The following is a 22,201-nucleotide window of genomic DNA, read 5'->3' on the forward strand; positions in this document are numbered from 1 at the left end:
AACAACAGTAATGGGCGCAGTTAGACCAAATTAAAACAAGCTGTAAAACCAAAACAATGCACTTAAAGATAAAAGAAAGCTCTGTGGAGATTTAGGGTTTCACAGAGTCAGATGATAACTCTGTTGGTTTGTCAAGACTGAACCCTTTCACATACAATTAATCATATCATCCATTGTTTAATCATATCATATCATTAATCATATCATCCATTATTTAACCCATGCTAACTTTATATAAAGTAAATATCTCACCTTGACAAAATCGAGGCTGCACAGTTTGGCCTTGGAGCCAAATTGCCACTTGCACTGCGTGTCTGCATCATACAGCTGACCAGGAAGCTGTTCAGGGTACTTGTACTGACCGATCTGCTTGGGCTCGTCCACCAGACAGGATGCCTGGGCTGTTCTGGTGAACATAGCAAACCATGACTGTGTCAATCAGAAGGAGAGCAACAGCAACTGAGTGGCAGTGTTTGTGCACTTGCATGAGGCGTTGAGGCCTACCCAAGGAAGCGGCTGAGATACTGTCGACTGCAGGTGGACCAGAAGAAGACTCCATTGTTTCCAGCCAGAGTGGGGGACATAATGTTGCCTTCTGTCTTACGACAAGGATTCCCCTCACCATCATGGATCATCCCGAAACTGGAGACACAAATGAAAAGAATTAGGTGACTTCAAAGTTTACATATAACAAGGGACAAAGACATGTAGTGCATGTTCCTCGTGAGTAAGAGTGGGGTTTTTAAAGGTTTTCTATGTGACATTCAGAGCATTAATGGTCCAGGTGGCATGGGTCAGCAGGCTGAGCAAAGTACTCCAGACATCCTTTTCCTCATCTCCTATTCAGCTCTTCTGATAGACCCTGAGATGTTCCCAGGCCAGATGAGATATATAATCCCTCCAGCATGGTCTGGGTCTACCCCAGGGCCTCCTACCAGTTAGACTTGTTCAGGCATCTTATAACAGGAGGTGCCCATGAGTCATCCTAATCAGATGCTTGAACCACCTCAATTGGTACTTGAACAAGACCCTGAGAGACTCAAACTCCTTCGCTTGGGGCAGTTATTCAATCCAAACAAAGAGGGGGGAATTAATAGAGCAGCAAACTAAAAAAAAATATATACAAAATATTATGGTTTCACAATATCATGTTGTCACGGTATTACAGAATTATTAATATTATCAGTCAGAATAGCCCTTAAAGGAATAGAAACAGAAGAGTTATTTTTCATTGAAAAAAACATGTATTACTATAATTCAAACTGAAAAATGTGTAAAAGTTTCAACAAAAGTGAGATTCTCAATCCAGTTGCATTTTTTTCCATTATCATAGATAAGCAAATCTATGCAGAATGATAACCATAAATGTTCATATCATGGTATGCATTGAAACCGGTATACTGTTAAGAACTGTATTCAAACAACTCATACCCTTTGAATTTTGCATAGAGCGCCTGTGAGAAAAAGAGCATTACACTTGTCCTTTGGATGATCAAGCTGATGTTATTGTTTACCAACCATTTTTATGTGACACTATGTGAAAATGAATGCTTGTGGAGTTGTCAGAAAATCACACATGCTTGCTGTTGTAGCTATGATTTTCTTTCTTACTTATTCATCAGTGCAACACGTGTTTCGCAATTACAGCTTTGTTAATTTGTCAGTGATTAACAGTTTTAGGCTTTGAGTCAACATGTTTCTGGCCTTGCTTTCCATGTAACTGGCAACATTAATTCTAGGCAACTGTGGCTTATAGATATTCTGACATATTACCACCTGCATGAAATAAAAACAGCCCCTTTCCTAGTTTGTGCTGAGGACATGCCAGACACACATTAGAGTTTCACTGCAACATGAAATCTAAAAAGAAAAATATCAAAAATAAATGTCCTCCTATCTCAGTGGAAACATATCAGCACAAACGCAGAGCCATGTGGCCCGAGGCACTTTCCATTATTCTATCATAAAGTGTCATGAGATGGATGAGGTAGTGCTCTAACGTAATGCTCTTATTTCAGAGTATATTTGTTTCCTTAAATCAGACTACATTTATTTCATTTAATATAGATTCATTACATCCACTCACAGTGCAAAGCCAATATAATGACTGGCGGAGTGTAGTGCTCTAAAATGACACTCAAGTCGGATAAAGTTTCATCTGTTAAAGTCTGTGTGGTCTGTCGGGAAGTCCAGGAACTGTGTGACTTGTTCAACTTGCCGTGATGCAGTTTTTGTTAAACATACTTGTGTCCAGACTCGTGAGCGATGGTGAAGGCCAAGCCCAGTCCTGTATCCTCATTGATGGTACAACTCCTATACTTGCTGCACATTCCACTGATGGGGGCAAAACCTGCATAGAAAAACAGAAGAGCGAGAGAGATGAGGTGTTAGAAATATTCACCTCAAATGTGTAACATAAAATCATTTTTTCTTCCTCTGTGGTGCAACATTCTTTTGTTGAAATCTGTGACAGATTTGGCAGGCAACAAATGTCTTTGCATATTGCGTACATACATGCATGAAGGGGGATTTCCCGACAGCTGCAAAGTGTAACCTCACAAGCCCTGGCCTATTTAACTTCAGTTTATTCCTCTACTTTGATAGCCAATTGTTTTGGGGAGGACTACTGCTGATGGTGGACCTGACAGCATTATGAAATAGATAAGTGATCCTAGATGTGGGATTTACTGCACAAATTGATGAAAATGTCCTGTGGTCAGTGTTTTTTCTCACCATCCTTACTGGCAGTAGTTTCTCTCAATGGACCCAAAAAATACAAGAACATGCACAGTAGAAACATCGGTATTGGGTTGATGAATGAGCCTAAAGAGCCAGATGTTACGTTTCAACAACACTGTAAGAACATGCGTACATACAGAAGTTAGATACAGTCAATAAATAATTCAAAATGTGAGTCACCCTTTTTATTCATACAGTGAATGAGATGAAATGCCGCCCTGAGATTACAATTGTGAAAGCAATATGATTATGGTATTAGTCAAGCTTAGTTGGCTATGTTGATGTTGTTCCAGCTGCCTTTTGTTCCTACAAGCGTACAAAATGTATACGCAAACTGAAAAGAAGCTCAGCCTAAAGTGCATCAACAGTCACTTCAGCCATGGCAAAGCATAATTCCTGGTCAACATTTGTTAATTTTTCCACTCCAAATTTTGGGCCTTAACACTGAAGCCAAAAAGAAAAAGAAGAAACAAAACGAAGAAGGAATATCTTCCAACACTGCAATTCTGCGTGTTTTGTATCGATGTATGCTCCAATACACTCTGTCTCGTCTTTTAATGATGATGATTTTACCAAAACATCATTTATAATCTGAGAAGAGTACTTATCAAGATCCAGGTGTTTTGCATGTTTGTTGTTTTTCACACATGTTTGATAGACTACCATGGAGATGGAGTGTAATGTGTCTATGCAAACCAGAGGGAAAACAATTGGCCCTACAATATGCAACCAAGGGATGACACACGAATAAAATGCCTGTGAAAAAATCAACTTCAGCACATCAAAGGATTAAATTAGTATCTGTTTACAAGGGATGGAAGATAGGAAAGGTATTTTGACATGTACATGTGTCATGTACGAGAGCTCACACATGCCTTAGTTTACAGTAAAAAGCAGCACGGAGGCCAGTGAAAATGTTATGGTTACTTGAGCGCTGCTTGGATGAAGAAAGATGACATTTTTGCCTGCATTTGCCTGCATGTCTTTTCATCATGCCAGAAAAGGGGCAACAATAGGCACGTGTCCACTAAGATGGCTTATTTTTAGCACTGCTGATCGAAGCTGGCATAAATCGATCAGAGCTGAAGCCCATAAATACCCCTGATTACTGCAAAGTTACTTGTCTCTTAAATGCTGATTGTAACCTTTCCCATTAAATACAAAAGCAACATGTGAGTGGGTTATTTGTCTAGAGGGAAAGGGGCTTTGGAGAAATAATCCTAATGAATGGCCAAAAGTGAAATACTTATTTATTTATTTTATGTGTTTTTTGGTATCTCATACTTGGGTTCTTCACTTTGTTGTTACATCATCCCACCACACAGCAATGTTTAGGCTTTTTTTTGTTGTTTGCTATCAGACATAACTGTCAATGAGGCACCTTCATGCAATATTATGTCAATAAAGAGCAATGAATTGTTTTACCCTCCAGTGTGGGCAGAACTTTATTGCGCGCTGTCTCTGTGGTAGGATACTTTTTCAGTTCCCTGTTTGCATCAACAGCGTCACTTTCAGGGGAAGGCAAAATGCCAAAAAAGTCACACATGCTTGACTTTCTGACATTGTTAAAATGCTCTGATAAAATGTAGCTTTTCACAGTCACAAATGAGTGCCATTTTTCACTTAGAATCTCTCCTGCTTGCACCTGTCAAACTCCCTTCACTCCTTGTTGTAGTGTCTGCACCCACTGTATCACCTCTACACCTGTCTACATTCCCAAAATTACAACAGTTATGTCATGCAAGGGATTCTAAGGTGGCACCACTGAAAACAGCTTGCACATCTCACAAAACTTTTGTTATACTTTATACTATCAACTGCTACTTCCAACCAAAAAATAGGAGATTTGGCTTATTAACCCTTGAAAACCTCCAACATTTTTGTGCTGTATTCCCACGCCTTTCCCAAGCTATTTAGCTCTTTAAAACCTGAGCAAATTGATTTGATTTTTTTTCAAAAACATGGTGAAAAAGGCAGTGAGAAACTTGGCAAGCAATTCTCACAAATTTTAAGAAATTTGTAAAAGGTGACAAAACAGACCTGAAAAATGTCCTACGTTTTTTAAGGGGGAAATTATAATGGAAAAGAAAAAAGTACTAGAAAACTATAGTCATAATTATTAGGATTTTATAAGAGTAATTATGTTCCCTTCAGCACTTTTTGGGTCATCATCTTGTTTAAATTTTTAACTTAATTTATCAATTTATTAATTTTTTTATTTACAGGTAATTTTCTTACCAATTTCTAGTTATTTCCTGGGCCATGTCTTGCAAAACAAAATTTGCTCAAAATAATTTATTCAGATTTCAAAGGGTTAACGGTAGCTGGGCACAGTCTTACCCAGAGTGTCACAAGGCTCATTCTTCCAAGAACAGATGTCCAGTCCGGTGAGGAGAACAGCGTGGTCATGCCGTTTACCGCCTTTCCCCACAAGGCCTGACTGCCACTGACAGAAACTGTTGAGGGACTGGTCAGCATGATGATTGATGGTCAAGCCCAACTGGAAATGCAAGGAGAGAGGTAAAGATACAGAGCCACCAGTCACCAGTGCCAAGTGCAAAACAACTTGTAGTCTGAATTCACTCACCGGATCCTGTTCCAGTAGCAGCAAGCTAACCACCACAATGTTAATGTCCGATCCAATGGTGCCATCTTTAAAAAGACTGGAAACCTGCAAAAGAGTAGAAGAGTTTAAAAAGTCATGAAAATGAAAAGTCATGAAAATTTCTTGCGCACAAAAAATTGGAGGGTAAAGGTTAAACTCTTTATGCCTATATGCTGAAAACACACCAAGCAGCGACCAAGTGCTGCTTTCAGAAAACTGTCACACAACATCTATGAAAAGCCGCAGCCATTTGATTCTGCCGCCAAACTAAAAAGTTGGGGAAAGTTAAACTTTGGCCAGAGAATACCCGCAGCCGATCAATAAACAAAGTCTTGTGACTCATGTCTTCCCGCCTGAAACACATTAGCACACCTCTAGGACACAGCAAAAAGTAATTGCAGCAAGCCTCACTTTGCTCCTTCTTTGTGTGTTTTCAGAGTTGCAACAATTTTTAGGACAGAACAAGCAAATCCGTAGGCTTCTTTTTGCAAAATTGTTTGCTTGTTTACTGTAGACAATGGTTAAGGGTGAAGAAGTGATTAGCACAAAATGTATCAAAACTCTGTACAGCAAAATGGAAATTGCAGTAAAGCTTGCTTGAACATTGTACGTTCTTCTGTGCATTTTCACAAATGGCTATTTAAACAACGCAATTTTTCAAAAACAAAAAAAGGATGCTGATCTCCCTCCATGGTTTGACACTATATTTATTATCATTATCATTATTCTATATTAATTTGAAATATGTATCTAGACTTAACTTCTACTCAATTACATTTTAAAACCACATTTAATGCTAGCCTTTGCAATTTTTGCTGATTTGCCTCTTTATTAGCAAGTGGCAGTTAGAATTTGTTGCTAAAATACCATAACAGTCGGTCATGGAGGGTTACAAAGTCAGCACACTGACTCAGTAGTGTATAACATAACCCTCTTCTACCAAAATTAGCACACGAACACGGGTATTTCAAACACCGGTAAACCCACTACATATAGGTAACAGACTGCCAGTGAACTCACCGCTGCAGCACACAAGTCTGCCTTTCTGTCAGCTAGTGCATGTGTGTGTGTGGATTGTTTTGTTCATGCAACATCACAGACAGGCCAGTGAACAGGGAAACAGTAGACAGCAGTATGAACAGAAGTGTCTGAAATCGTCTCTGTGGTTTCTTATCTTTCTATATATCTTACTTATTATGTGTCTCTTTCAAACTCTGTGCAGACCAACTTGGAATAATGTTCGAGCACAGCTTGGGAAATGACAGGCGGTAATTAGTGATGTCATGTCATTGCATCTCACTGGTGAAGGAGCTGAAATTACTGTATTCACCCAGGTGTTGTGTTCACATCAATGCTGATCAAAGGCGGGGGCGATCAAAACCTATGTCTACTGCAGAGTCATTTGACCCAGGTGTGACTGCCCATTGTATGCATTCCTATTGCGTTAAAAAGTCAGATGTTAGCGGGTGTTAGCTGGGTTTTTGTGCAATGGGAATGAGGCTTCATTCAGTAAAATCTATTATAGTTTGCTAACATTTGCTGCACTGGCAGCTATTGTTAATACCAGACCGAGTAATAGTCGCAAAACTCCTACGTGTATTGAATGTAAGCCTTCTGAATGTGTAAGATGGTGAACATGCTATTCTTTTAAAAGTAACAAGGCAAGACCCGGGAGAAACATAACAATGTAACAGATTCATGTTATGTGCCACATAATCCCTTCTCCCACCCTCACCATATTCATGACAGTGAGGACGTAGGTGGTGACATTTTCCCTGCCGTGTTTCTCCAACATCTTCCTGTCTGCCACCACCAGGGTCTCCACGTTCAAGGCCCCCACCCTGTTGGAGTTAATGGGCGATCTCTTTGCCCTTCCCGCCCCTTCTGCCTCAGGTACTGCAAACTCATCTGGCATGATGAAGCGCTCCTCAGCGGGTGGCTTGGGAGCGTCTAGGAGGGCAAAAAGGGAAGGACGGAAGGGAGGAGAGACAGAGGGAGTATGAGGGAGAGAGATAAAGAAAGAGCAAGCAACAGAGAGAACTTGGCAGTGAGGGTCAAATGAATGAACTGTCTTTTTCCTGGCTCGTGCCGGGTGATAAGAGCACAGGCTCTGGTGTTGAAAGGACAGGAAATTCACTCCCCATGCTGCTTCCTACCTCTCACCACTAGAAAGAAAGATAAACCTGTGAACTGGCCTGAGGGCTAAGTAGCCTCAGGCTGATTACAGTGGACACAATGCACTCTAAAACATTTATTACAGATATTAATCTTCTAAATGAATGTAGACATCTCCTGAGACTGCAGTGATTTAGGGTTAACTGATCCATGAAGATAAATTAACACTTTCATGTAATAAAGTAGGGATTATGCCTTAACAATGATTAGTGTTTTTATGAAAACTAAACTAAGGCTAATATTTAGTGTCTTCTGGTGGTTTAATTTACTTTTCTATACTTTTTGGGTATAGGGAGGCCAAATAATGTTTAGTTAAAAATGAATACTGAGACAAAAAAACAAAAAACAAACAAAAAAAAAACAAACAAACATCAATTTCCACTCAAAAAACATTTGGTTTCAGTACAGCAGATATCAGTAGGACACTGTATATACTCCTACACTGTATACTTTTGTGCAGATGTGGGACCAAGTCATTGTTTTCAGACAGTCAAATGTCAAGTCTTTGCACTCCACTTCCAAGTCAAGACATAATTATCTGAATTATTCATATTGCAATTGCATGCATGTTTGCCAGGTGTTGATGTAATTTATATGAGGTACTATGCCAAAATTGTTATTGCATGCTGTGTGCTTTAGTGAAACTTCATCAGACCAAATTAAATTTTAAGTTAAAGAGAAAATATTTTTTTGGTGCAGCTTTTTGGTGCAATGTGGTTGAAGATTGCATGTAATAAACTGACAACTCAATATACAGTTCCTTCACTTCCTCTACATAAAAAATATCAGATAATAAAGTGTGAGGAATATAAGGTTCCCTTACATACATTGCTTGCGGCGTCCACAGAAGTGTTGCCTCTGCAGCTTCCCATGCTGGTAGTCATGGTGATGCTGCTGCTGCTGCTGATGGTTTTGAAGGTACGGGTTGTCAGGTGTGGAAGAAGAGGTGCCAGATTGGCTGCTAGGTCTTCGGTGGACGATGTGTTCTGCTGAGCGTTTGTAGACAACATGCGGGTGGTGACCATCAGGGGCGCTGTAGTTGTGTTGTTGAGCCAGATGTTGGGGTAGCGGGGCAATTAAATACTCCTCCTGAGACACACGGATCAACCCTGACTAAAAGACACACACAAAAAACACATGGACAATCGGTAAATCAGTTTGAGTAATTTTTGAAGAAAAAACGTCAAAACTCCTGGACTCCAGCTTCTTAAATGTGTTTTTTTTTTTCCGGATCTTTACTCCTCTGTGACAGTCAACTCAATATCTTTGGAATGTGGACAAAACAAGACACTTGAGCATGTCATCTCAGGCTTTAGGAAACACTGATCAACATTTCTTCACCATTTCCTACCATTTATAGACCAAACAAGTAATCAATTAATTGAAAAAAATATCGACATATCGACATCCAATTTGACCTCACTGTGGCAGAAAAAAAGGTACATTTTACATGGATCATGCCTTTATTTATAGGTTTTGCCCATAGAAAATGTAAAGAGCAAATTAGCTTACTACAATACAGTCATAGCACACGCTAGCTCAGTATTTTGGGTCCTTGTTTTAGTCGGGTTGCCTAAACTGCCCTCTGAACTGAGACACTGAGCTACTGAACCTTAAACATTCCGTCTGACCACGGAATTCTACCTAATTCCCTCCACGACCCACCAAATGCACACAAAATAGATGTGCCATCAGACACACACACACACACACACACACACACACACACACGCTTCATATATCCATAAGAGCAGATGCTTACTGACTTTATCATAAACATAAACATAAACCCACTGACCCAATGCTCTCTGACCTTTTTGTGTACATGTGTCATGCACTTCCCCGGCAACCTACTGATGTGTGTTTGTGTGTGTATGTGTGTGTGTATGACAGGACCCTGCTCCTGTTGAGCTGACCCCATTCCCCCCAGAGTATAGCAGGTGGCAAAATAAACAGAGGCAAGACAAAAGGGAAGCCATGGCGAGGCTCTTGTTGTCAAAACAGTGCCTGGATACATGGCAGGCTGCCATCATCAGCCCTGTCCATCCCTCTAACTAACCATCCATCCATCCCTCCATCCTTCCATCCCTCTATCCTTCCATCACGCTCACCGTCCAGCTGCCAGCACATCTTTCATCTGTTCATAAATCATCTCCTCCATCCGTCAATCCTCCATGGTACGATGAGAAGTTTTACAGGAAGTTAACTGTCAGACTTCATTATTTCGACTACATGTAAAGGTCCACATGGTCCAGTGGTTGGAAGTTTTGTTCTGCAGTGTCAACGGCTTGAACTTCAGCACATCAATACCTGCCAAAACAACCTTGAGCTAGATACTTCACAGCTACCTGCTCCCGAGGCATCGTGCTGAAAGGCTCAACCTGCGAGCACAAGGTTGGAGAGAAAATGTATCCCAAGGGCCATGAATAAAATATATCGAATCAAAGACTAGAATTAAGAAAGAGAAGGTCCTTGGCAAAAATGACTGCCGCTTCCCAAAATAGATTGGAATTCAAAACAGAGCTCGAGGAGGTCAAAGGAGGCGTCTCCCATCAGCACACACTGCTGTCGCCTCTGATTTGCCCATCTTTTCATCTGTCTTTCTGTCTGGCATTTGCGACGGACCTGATCTGGAAAAATATACACCTCATCAAGTATTCCTCCTTTTAAAGATGAAACACTTTTAATTTGGGATTTTTTTGACAACTCTTCTGTCAAACAATATCAGTGTAATCATTCTGCAACACTGCAAGATAATTTCTTTTCTTTTTTTTTTCTCCCTTTAAAAAAGGCCTGTAAAATATCACACTGAGCTTATTAATAAAACATGAAACAAAGATTTTTTATTTCTTTTAACCTTAACATAGGATTATATTGTACGGTAGAAACCACTTATATATATCATGGTTACAGTTATCAACTGCTTATGAGGATCAAAAAGCTTGGGACAGAATCATACATAAATACTGTTTTAATAAATAACTTAAAAAATACAGTAAGTCTTTTCATACATATATTTTACTCCCATGCAACTTTGCCTTGCTGTGACGCATCTGCTTTCAGCTGGCTACCTGAGGCCGGTGTTGCATAAATATTGATATTTTGATAGGAAAAGACAGTTATTTTCTCTCCATGAAAAAAATGTAGTCTCCTCAAAGATTTTAACTGATAGTCATGGTTACTAGTGATGGAGAAAGAAAACAAATGCACACAGGGAAAGCAACTGTGGTTGAAGCCGCACACCATGTGGATTGATAATGCCTGATCATGTGATAAAAAAGCTCCACTGTAATTTGAAAGTCAATAAAATTCCATAAATAGCAAAGCTACCGTTTTCATGTCATGAATATGCAAAAATCTATTTGATAGTATTCTGCATGAGAAATAAGAAACATTAGTTATAATAATATGCTAATCAATTTGACCTGGACAGACATGTTTACTTTAAGTGGTTTCTACTGTTTATTGTTTTGCAGTACATATTGGAGTTAGGCCAGTGTTAACACTTTAAAACCGGTTTGATAATAAGCCAACTACCAGACCAGTATCAGACCTTACCACTAGGTGTCTCACTTAGCAGCTGATCTCCCATTGAACTTGATAAGACTCATCTTTGTTTCCTGGCGAAACAACAATACCGCCCAATTATTTGCCTTTTATACAAAAAAGCGAGGCAGAATAAAGCCGCACACTCACCAGAGAGACGAGATGTGAGAGTCCACTTGTCTTATGTCGTCTCCCCAAAAAACACATGAACTTCATAATAATCCAACACATTGTGTGCCGTGCACATCTTCCCTGCTTCCACTACTGAAAACTGTTCTCCATCATGTTGCCGGCATAGACTGTATAATAAATGGATGTAATATGTAAATGGGGAAGTTTAAGTAAAATACACTGTCTGTACAGTTGTTCTTGGTGTTGAAATTAGCTATAGAGACTAAAATTGTTTTATTGTTTTGTTGTTTATTTGTGCTATAAAGTTGGACATTTAAATATGAAAGTCTATGGGAACTGACTTGTTCGTGGAGCAAGCCTCAAGTGGCCATTTGATGAACTACAGTTTATAGCACTTTGGCATTGTCAGACACATAATTGTCAGACACAAGTGGCTCCATTCATCTGCTAAAAGACAAACACAATATTACGTTAATCTCGTTGTCATAATGCTTATTACTAATGCAATACAAGATGGATTTAGTATTGTGATGCTGTCGGCACATGTTGCTATTGCAGGCATAGCAACACTGCCTCACTTGCTCGACAGAACTGCAGACAGCTGGTCTGGCTACCATGGCACCTAGAGGCAAGATGTTAGCCAGCCATTCGGCAATAGGAGTGTTCGCTCAAACACGCTGCAGGAACTATGGTGGTAGGAACACAGTGAATCATCTTTTCCTCTTTGCCCTTCATCCCTGCGTTCCATTAATTCTCCACTTTGCAGCATTAGCACAGGTTACTGCTGTAGGCTAATTTTTATTTCACCAAAACATATAATAATGACAAATGCCAGTTCAGCCAGTTTGCCTGAAACCAAACAAGTTTCAGCTCATACAGCAAAACCAGAAATCAGCCCAACACACAGCTCATATCGTCTCATTCACAATCGTACAAAGGTGATGTAATTAGTGACTAATACCCAACCTGCCCGGCAGCTGCTGCATTCCAAGAATAACACAATGAAAGGCCCAACTGTCTGAAGTTACTTCATTAATTTGACTCACATCCATTACTCTCTCTCTCTCTCTCTGTTTCTCTTTTTGCTGTATCACATCTGCCAGCTCTTTACTTTCTTTTCCAGCAGTTAGCAGATGGAAGTGTCTGTGATGATAATGACAGGAAATTCATTCCATCTGCAGGGATGGTAATAATGGTGCAGTATGTGTGCATGTGTGTGTGTGTGGATTCAATTTTCTTTCGTCAGCATGTACTGTATGTTTTTGTGAATATCAAAGACAAAACAGCTAATAAAACATAACACTTACCTGCCTTTTAGACCCAACAAAGTAAAACACCACCTGCTACAGCTCTAAGCTGAACTTTATCAATGCATCGACACCTCAGTTCGAACCTTAAAGGGATAGTTGACATTGTTTTAAGTCGGGCTGTAAGGGGTACTTATCCATAGTCAGTGTATTATCTACAATATATGTCAGTCGACACACCCCAATTTGAGGGAGACGGCAGGAGTTCTTCATGGTGTGACGGCCTCATTCCAGGGCAGCAGACTTGATAAGCCCGATCAGTGTCATGGACAAAGAGATCGCTCTACAGGGCTGCAACCAAGTCCTCCCTTTATACCTGCCCTGCATTTTTACACAGAACCAAACAATGATGGCATCATTCTGATCCAGTGTGTGATTATACACCCCATCGCAGCATCCCGTGATCAAAAGAGGTATGACAGGTTTGGAGTTTAACAAACAAGCATCCGCCTCTAGCACAATATAATCGCAATCATTTACCCTCTCTGTTATATGGTGGCTGATCTCAGCCTCTGCTTGGAGGTAAAAGAACCCCCCAAATTTCATTGTTTTCCCAGTTTGTGGACATCTACCGGCACAGTTCTTCTTCTTTGAATTAGCTGGCTATGCTAAAAGCTGCTTTTAAAATATTCCACGGTGAGGTGCACATATAAACATGCCTTCAAAATGTCACACCCGTGTCGCCTATGGTTGAATCGTTCATGCTGTGCATTTTACACAGACCTCGTCACAGTGCTGTTACTACCTCCGTTCTCCGCTCAGAATTGAAACCACTTTGTCTCCTCTTTCCTCAATCAGACCTTATACACAGAACAACGTGGTGGCAAAACAGCATGATATTCCCGCCTTGAACAAGGAGTGTAAATGCAGCCTTTGGTTGGCAGACCTACTCAGCATACCTTTGCTCCTTTGTTTTTACAGCACAACACCCCTATAGCTCATTTTCACTCATCCACTCCCTACACTACTGACTCTACAGATTTTTCCAACTGATTTGCACAGTTTGTTTGTAGGCGTGACCCTGTTTTCACAAATTTTGTCACTTTTTTTTTTCATTCATGTTTTTAGAGTAGTAAGAATCTAGCAGATAATACATGTAAAATCATGTTCCCTATAGTAGTTTAATGATGTGAAAAAAGATAGATGAGCTGTATCGAGTTTCACAAAGTTTACAGGCACCCTCCACACACCAGAGAAAGGCCAGCTGTAGCGTTGATACAGCAGACCTCTAGTTATCTCCATACATTAACACTTGTTAGATTAAAGGGATGAGCACTGTCTGCTAAACACCACGTTACTTTCTTCCCACGTTAACATGCAGACTCAAACATGACTCTCACACAGATTCACACAGTCAGATTACAAAGTGAACAGGGCCACCTCCAATCACTGACACTATTTCCTACACGAGAAAAACAAGGGTTAAAAAAGAAGTTTTCTCTCAAAGTCACCCCAACAAACAGCTCTTTCTTTTTGGCATCATAACGGTGTGTGACAGCGGAGACAGCATCTTTAGCTCGCCTCTGTATAATGCAGTCTCTTTTAAGGTTTCCTACCATGATATTATAAGGCAAATGAGTAAGTGCTTACATGCTGTTAAAGACTAGTGCCGAGCGGCGAGAAGCCCCAAGCCGGTGATTACTGAGCTCTAAAGCACATCTGCACTCCAGCTCAGCCAGAGAGTCACGTGAATGGTGTGTGGTGAGGGGGAAAAATCATACAGGAGCAGAGAGGCCCCTCAGGCATCAAACTTATTCAATAGAATCACAATCTGAGTAATTACAGTTTGCGCAAGAGAATTATGTGTCTTTAAAATCGGGTAAGAGCTGGGTAGAGAAGAGATGGTTATTTTGGATCTTGGATCAGAGGAAGGTGGCACAGCAGACAAGAGCCAAGCAGCAATGACAGGGTTATGCCCTGTCATTGCATCCTTGAATTTTTCCTCTTTTGACTTCAAATGAGTGTATTTTGGAGCGCAGGGTAGCGTTCATGGAAATTCAACAGGATTGGGGAACTGTAGCTGTTTGCAGCCACTCCATTAGTGATAGTGTGTCTCCAAAGCCTCATTCGCACTGCACAAAAAAACCTACTATCACCCACTAACATCTGGCTTTTTAATGAAATGGGAATGCATACAATCTGCATTCACTCCTTGGTCAAATGACTCTGCAATAGGCGCAGGTTTTCATCGCCTCTGGCTCCGATTGGCATTGATGGGAACAATGCCAATGTGTGACGTCACATGACAACACACACACACACCAGCTGACAGAGAGGCAGACCTGCTTGTTCAGTGGCAGTGGGAATAGAGACAAATGCTCAAATTTAGTGGATTTACCCTTTAAAAAACCTGCGTGAACACAATAATTTTGGTGGGAAAGAAGTAAAACCCTCGTCATGAACAACTGATGAGGATCACAATGTGCCAGTAGCCTGGGGTCTTGTTTGAGTTCACTAATTGTCTTTGAAGAACCTACTGACACCCTCTAATGATGTCTCGGGAACAAAGCTTAGGTGGGCACACACAAAGAGAGAAACTGATGGTGTTGGACGAGTCTTTTGTCATTTGGAGCCTTTGGGCACAGCCCCACTCACTATCCCATGTAGACACAGTAGGAAACAGGGGGACTACTCCCACACCAACCCATACAAATGGAAATGTCCTCCCTCAAAGTGTTGTTAACTGCTCTTTAACTAGGCTATAGTGCAGCCCTAACACTTTTACTTACTAAAAAAAATACAGTGTTGTTGTGATGCAAATGATGTGAAAGTGTAATTTAAATTAACTCGAAGGTTCTCAGCTCAGGTGGAATGTACATAAATGCAATGTGATTCTCATGATAGGAACTTTTTCCAGCAATAGCACCTGTGGCTGGAAAGGTGGAGGTTGCTGAGACTGGAAGTCGGCTATCTCTACATATCTGTCTGCCACACCCTAACACCCAGAGGAGCTGAATGAACTGAATTAGGTTGTAAAGGAAATGGAAAAGAATGTATTGTTTCTACAGATGGATATCATGACCGGTGGTGATATGTAGTATATCCAAATGCATGAAATCATTCAGTCAAGGATTTTACCTCTCATTTTCCACAAAATTCCAGGATCGAAAAAAATAGATCGAATATACACAAAGAGAAAAATAGCAACTCAATACTTAAAGATAAACAACCCTTACAACATTTTTTTTGTAAACCTGTTTTAGAATGTAGGCTGTTTCAAATAATGGATGATGCAGTCAACCTGAAATCACCAATTGGTTTGCGATTCTGGATTTTTGGAGCCAGAAGTGACCATATTCGTATGAGAGCACAGAGCTATGGAGGCTGCACTTAATTGTGCAAAACTTTTAGCCGTAATGAAATTCAAACGTTGAGTTACAGAAATATTCACCCCCTGTACAGTTGTCATGAATGTTGAAATTAGCTTTGGACATTAGGATTTGTTTTTTGTACCAGGCTGTAAACATGTTTATCTGCTGTAAAATTGAGAAATTTTAGCATGAACATTTGTTATCTTTCCTCTCTGTAATGAAGGCAGAGGGTTAAATATTAAGTTTTATTCCAGGAGGCAAATTTCTGTGTTTTAGGTACAATCAGAGTGTTGGAAGTGTTTGAAATTATTCATTAAAAATTTAAGTTAATTTGGAAAGCTTTAGGATACTAGCTCTGCTTGTCCTGATATTTATTGTTTTGTCCATTCTTCTCCAATTTCTACAACTGAGATGGCAAATGAAAAATTTGCATGACACAAATTAAGATTAAAAATAATTATGACTATAAGACCCAGGTTGAAAAATACCTGAATTTCCCCCTTAAACTGGCTGAGTTCTTCTTCCAAAGCACTGCAGTTGGATAGGTGTGATTCAGGTGAAAATCCCCTTTTCAGAAGGTCAGACGAGGGGGTCTCATCAGAGATTCAAATTCACTGTAAACTGTTTCCTCCACATCTCACATGTTCTTCTTTGGCTACTCTTCATGGTTTCTTCTTACTGCACTATTCCCCTAAGTGTCTGCACTGATGGAGGCAATGTAATTTCCAAAAAGAGATGTGATGAGTGTGACCAGAATCTGGATCGAGTTCTAAACAACAAATGCAACACAATGATAGACGATCTCTTCCTGCATATCATTTCCATGCTTTCAAATAAAACTTTGACTGTTGCTATGTATCACACACCAGAAAACATTTACTGTTCTGTAGCCTGTTTACTGACCTCTGATACCAACGATTAATAATGCTTTATGATGACTGACATTTCCCAGCACCTGCAGAGCTAGACACTCACAAAAATGATGTACAACTTTGCTTTTTTTTTTTTTACCACGTGGACGCATCATCCAAGCTTGACTTGAAAGGCAATATATCCACATTTACAGAGAACAACCTTTCATTTTCCCTGCAACCCACAAGCCAATCAATCAATCATTTATTTGTCATGTGGAAATACACAAGGTACAATGCAATCCCATCAGCTGCTTAAACTTGTTTATGTCTCCTTACACTGTTGTCTGCTGCTTTTTTAATGGTCCATGTTTTCAGATGCTTCTGGTAATCCACCATGTCTGACTGTGGAATGATTTAACTGTACACACATTCCGACCTCAACAAGACAGCCGTATGGTCGCTTCCCCCAAACATGGGAAGTGCCAGTCTGCAGCCCCTGAACAGCATATACCATTGGACCACAGCAGGAACAGGACAGCACCTCATATTCCCACTGACACACAAGTCCTTACACACTGTAAAGCACATTCTCTCTCTCACAAGAATCCTGCTTCGTTACATTGGCCTATAAAAAAGGAGCTAACTGATTGAATGGCCCTGTCTAGGATTAAGCCAAACTTTGATTTATCAAAAGATATTGCAGTTCCCAATATCCTGTTGGAAACTGATATGGCAAGGTTTTCCAGTTTATTTTCCAATGCTTGTACAATGGCTTGCAGGATGCTATTTTGGCTGGTGCCTATTATTTTCAATCTTGTCTGGATATTTACTGATATTCACTACTCAAATAAGCAACAACAATAGTTAAGAGATTCTGGAAGAGAACAAAGCCCATGTAGGCAATTGTTGCAATCACAACCTCAACATATCCAAGTTAAGCACACATAACGTGACATAAGGGTGCTATGTCTATAACATTAACATTAACAATAACATTGTTTATTCAAAACCAAGCAGCATTCAAGGCAAAAAAATGTAGCTCATGCTGAAGTGCCACAAACTGCAGTTCATTGCCCAGCCACCTGAGGCTGGTTCCAAAAACAGAGTCCATCCCCAAAGACCCCCATGTTAAAATGCCCAACTTTACAACAGAAATACACATTTACAGACATGTGCAAAAAACTGTTTTGGTCTCTCTAGCTAATCTCATCATTCATGACAACTGTATATTGGGTTGATTTTTTTTGGTAACTGACCAATTTACATTTTAAGTTACACATATTTAAGGGTGGGGTCGCTTGAGTGACATCCTGTCTGTGAAGCGTCGCTACAGTCTATGAGTCAGATTCACCCCTCAATTCTCCACAATTCAAAAAAACACACATACCCTGAACTTAACTTTCATCCCAGCCAACAAAGACAAAAAAAAAAACAAAAAACAACATTGACACTCCTCATGAGCCCTGCAGTACTTGGTGCTTTACCATAGGTCTAGGCTGGTAAACCACAGCACCAGTGAATGTAGTGCAGTGCAGTGCTGACAATAGTAGGTCAGATTTGATGTATGGGCTCTCTTTGTAGAAGTTGCAGCATCCACTTGAGGACCTCAACACCAGCCATTAGTCTTGTGTGAGAAAAACCTTGCACAGACTAGAAAGGACGTACACACATATTCATACACGCACTGTTTTTGCTCCTTTTTTCACACACACAACATCCCACACCCATGCTGAGAGCCTGACCCCCCTCTCCTGCTGGCATCTAACAGTGGGCACTACATCACTGTCAGCATCCAGACCACCAGGGAACGGCTCCGGGCCACTCTCCTCTTGTAGCGCCAAGCTCTGAGCTCCTCTGTGGCCCAGCCCAGTCACTGAATTATGGCCAAGCCAGAAAGGCATATTGTAACGGGGAGACGTTCCAATTTGTTGGCCTTTACAGAAAACAGACAGGTACAAATGGCCTGACTGCTGGCTGGAAATCGGTCATTCAAGTGTCACTTTAACTCTGCAAAGGCCTAAGGGATTTGGAGCGCACTGACAAACACACACACACACACACATCATATGTTGTCTCGGTTCCCAGGCCTACGGATGAGTAATCATATATTGTCTCAGCTCTACGAGGAGTCTAATGGGATTACAACATCTACACATGTTAAATATTCAAACAGAACGAGTGAGTGTTTAACTGTATGCCTTTTGGCCAAACGTTTTCATTTTCCAGATGTAGTGCACGGACGCTTTTTCAGACTTTTGAATGTCATTTCATAATCCCATACAGCAGTTTTGGAGTCAAACTGACTTTTAAATCATCAATTGTTCCTGTCATACATATTCAATTTTACCAAACAACCAACAGACTTAAGAAGCTTTGATGCCAGCAACAGTTTTGCAAGACAGGATGTCACATTTTCCCAACAAGTGCTGGAGCTCAACCTCTCATATATTCACATGGTGATGTGTTTGACAACCACAGGCCCTCTGGAGGCCACAGTCCATGCAGCATCAATAACAAGACCCCGGGAAAAGAGCAAACGCATTTTTCACACCACAGGGAGCCTCGTGCCTGGGAGGTCGTAGGTCGAGCTCCCCTCTAACAACAGTCACTGGTGGTTGCCACAACACGCGGCACCGTGTCAACGATGGCCATCAGACAGGTTTGATCTGAGCTGGCTCGGAGGATGAAGGGGAGAAAAGAGGAGGTGTCTTGACACTTTCTCTAGTGTTTTCTCTCTCACACATGGGTGTGCAAACACACATTTGAGCTGTAAACCGTGATACTTGTGAGGGGTTGCTGGGTCATCAAGATAACTGCCAGTTTACATCAAAGAAGTCTCCCAAGCTTATCTGAAACCAAACCATGGTACAAAAAAGCATGTCAAGTTTTTTTTAAGTGCTTGCACTCAGAAGCTTACAAGATGAGCTACTACAGTAATGCAAACATGGGCATCTGACCGAGAAAAAAGGAAAAGGAAAACCGAAAAACTTTGTCCCTAAGTGAAAACATACAATGGATCAAACAAATTTCAAACTTACAATGTGATTAATCAGTCAAAGTTCGCCTGCTGAGCCAAATCAGTTGTATCAGACAGATCATGACGCATCTCATCTTTTGATCAATTTAGTTTGAGATGATATTCGAAACAAAACCCAAACCCTTATGACCCCAGAAGATGTTTGATCCTCCGCTCTATCGATTGTTTCCTTAAAAGGTGCAACATCTGGTGTCAAACCTAAAGGACAGGATGGGTCATATATGACCATTAACTGACCCAGGTTATCTGCTGGCTACAAAGGATCTTCCAAAATATTGGCTGTTGACCCTAGAGGTTTTACCATCATGAGACCATAGCCAATGGGTTCTTAGATTTTACCAAAACTAGATTTCACCAAAACTACTTGGTGAGGTTTAGGAAAAAAGGAATGGTTTAGGTTCAAACAAATGTATTTGTTACTAATGTACCATTACATAAATGTTGTGACTTACAGCTGAGTCAATATTGTCAATATTGAATTCTGGTTTAAAATGGGACACGAACAAAAGCCAAAGTCCTGTATTTTTAGACATATCCACACCAATATCCTTCCTATATGGACTTTGTTGTTTTTCAAACTACATCAACTGACTTCCTCAATTTAACATGGCCTCTGCTTTGTAAATTAGAGCCTCTGCTCATTTACCCTGACACTAAATATATTTCATGAAGTTGCAATAATTTCCTTTTTTTTTTTACTCAATTTCATGCTATGCACTGAAAATTAATTAAATGGCTACAGCACAGTGTATCACCCTGAGGACTTTGAAAGTGCTGCAGGAAGAAGAAAATGATCCCTTCAAGTGCACTTTTTGGTCACTCTGAACCAAGGAGCTCAGTTTCCATAGAGCCTAACCTGACTCTGACCTGGCCTGCAGGGGCTTGGGAAAGGTCACAGTAAAGGTCATGGTCAGCTCAGCCACAACCCTAATAGCCAGCCTGGCGTGTGGTGTGTCCAACACTCAAATGTTTCAGTAATGAAGACGTGTCATGTGAGTAATGACCTATGGAGTTATTTAAAGCAGTCAAACAACAGCAAGTGTATTTCTCACCACATGTATGTCTTGTATGTGCAAATTATAAACATTTTCATTATCAGTATATATCACTCCAACACTGACATCATCATGAGTCTGAGATGTGGCTGCATAGCTAACTGACAACAAAACGAAAACCCCAAATTCAGTTGCTTACAAATGTCTTCAAGACATTGCATCTTAAAAGAATACTTAGAATAAACAGTAAAACTTAATCAAAACATCTGTTCATAAATTTTCACACAACCCCTGCAGAATAATCCAAGTCTCATTTATCCAGTCCTATGTTCAGTACTTCCCAAACACATGCACTTTTTCTTTAGCAACTTACAATACAAAACACTTACACCAAAAGTAGAATGCCCTGAGCGTGCCTGAGTATGCACATGTGTATGAGGGCCACGTATGTGAAGGCTACTCAGGCGTACATGAGACTGACGTCTTTGAAATTGTAATGTTTTAGACAAACATATTACTTTGAGAAGCACTGCGCATATGACTTGTCTGTCTTACAGTACTGAAAATCTATATTCAACATGTTCAGGTTACAGACCGTTGGTTGTACAAACCTTGTAGTTTGAAGATGCCATCTTCATGTCTTGAAAATTATGATGGGTTGTTTTTGTTTTTTTTGCCATTTTTGGTAGTCCAAAGAATGATCCGATCAATATATATATATATATATATATATATATATATATATATATATATATATATATATATATATATATATATATATATATATATATATATAAACTGATCGATTCATTTTTTTCTTCTATTCTCAAAAGTGTATTTTCACTATTTTAATTGTTTGCTTGCTTTTCTGCACTTATGTCATTTATCATTTGCCATTTATTCAAAAGCCACATACAACTGTCAAAATTCTGATTACAATCTCAGGATACATAGTTTGACTATTTTTCTCACGGGCACCAGCAGACGCCCGACAGCGCAGGTCTCCAATTTGCCCTCATCACCCCAGAGAGAAGAATCCTATCCTGGGAAGGGGCTGGAAGGACAAAGGGGAGCAGTAAATTATTTCTCTGCATTCACAGAGCAGCTCTGAACCTTCACTACACACTGAGAACCTGCGAGAGTACAGGTTGACACCCCTTCAGCTGCATACCCACCCAGCCCCATACACACGAGCAGAGAGGATTGGGGTCAACCAGCAAAGCGACCTCTGATGAACAACCCTCAAAAGAAGAAAGAGAGAAGACCCCATCCCCTCACTCCCCCACCCCTTCCACTTCTCTTTCAAATCAGAGAGCATTACATCTGAAACGACTTTCATCTCTCATGCAAAAGAGACAACTTCATTGCACTCGATAGCACGGGCGTGGTGCCTCATAAGGACACAGAGAGAGTAATTAAAGCAACAAATAACACCATGTTCAATTAATGGGGATTTACAGTAGAAAATCCCTCTTTGCCAGTCATCCATCCATCCGGCCC

The 22,201-nt window shown here is 40.3% G+C and overlaps 1 protein-coding gene across 2 annotated transcripts in view; it reads right to left on the bottom strand.

The window, feature by feature from the left end:
• Positions 1-22,201, bottom strand: part of adamts18 (ADAM metallopeptidase with thrombospondin type 1 motif, 18) — a 77,349-nt gene that overhangs the window by 47,833 nt on the left and 7,315 nt on the right. Inside the window, exons 4-10 of one of the 2 annotated variants that reach the window (XM_042489163.2) lie at positions 8,347-8,632; positions 7,080-7,294; positions 5,327-5,410; positions 5,080-5,239; positions 2,245-2,350; positions 505-642; positions 253-406 (exon numbers count right to left, since the gene is read on the bottom strand). In XM_042489163.2, coding sequence (XP_042345097.2) covers positions 253-406; positions 505-642; positions 2,245-2,350; positions 5,080-5,239; positions 5,327-5,410; positions 7,080-7,294; positions 8,347-8,632 — 1,143 coding nt within the window. Of the gene's footprint in view, positions 1-252; positions 407-504; positions 643-2,244; positions 2,351-5,079; positions 5,240-5,326; positions 5,411-7,079; positions 7,295-8,342; positions 8,633-22,201 lie in introns of both variants that reach the window. The other variant, XM_088080972.1, reaches the window with a different exon arrangement.

The sequence above is a fragment of the Plectropomus leopardus genome, chromosome 1, assembly GCF_026936395.1.
Source record: "Plectropomus leopardus strain MGB_pleo_1.0 chromosome 1, ASM2693639v1, whole genome shotgun sequence".
NCBI classification, from domain to species: domain Eukaryota; kingdom Metazoa; phylum Chordata; class Actinopteri; order Perciformes; family Serranidae; genus Plectropomus; species Plectropomus leopardus.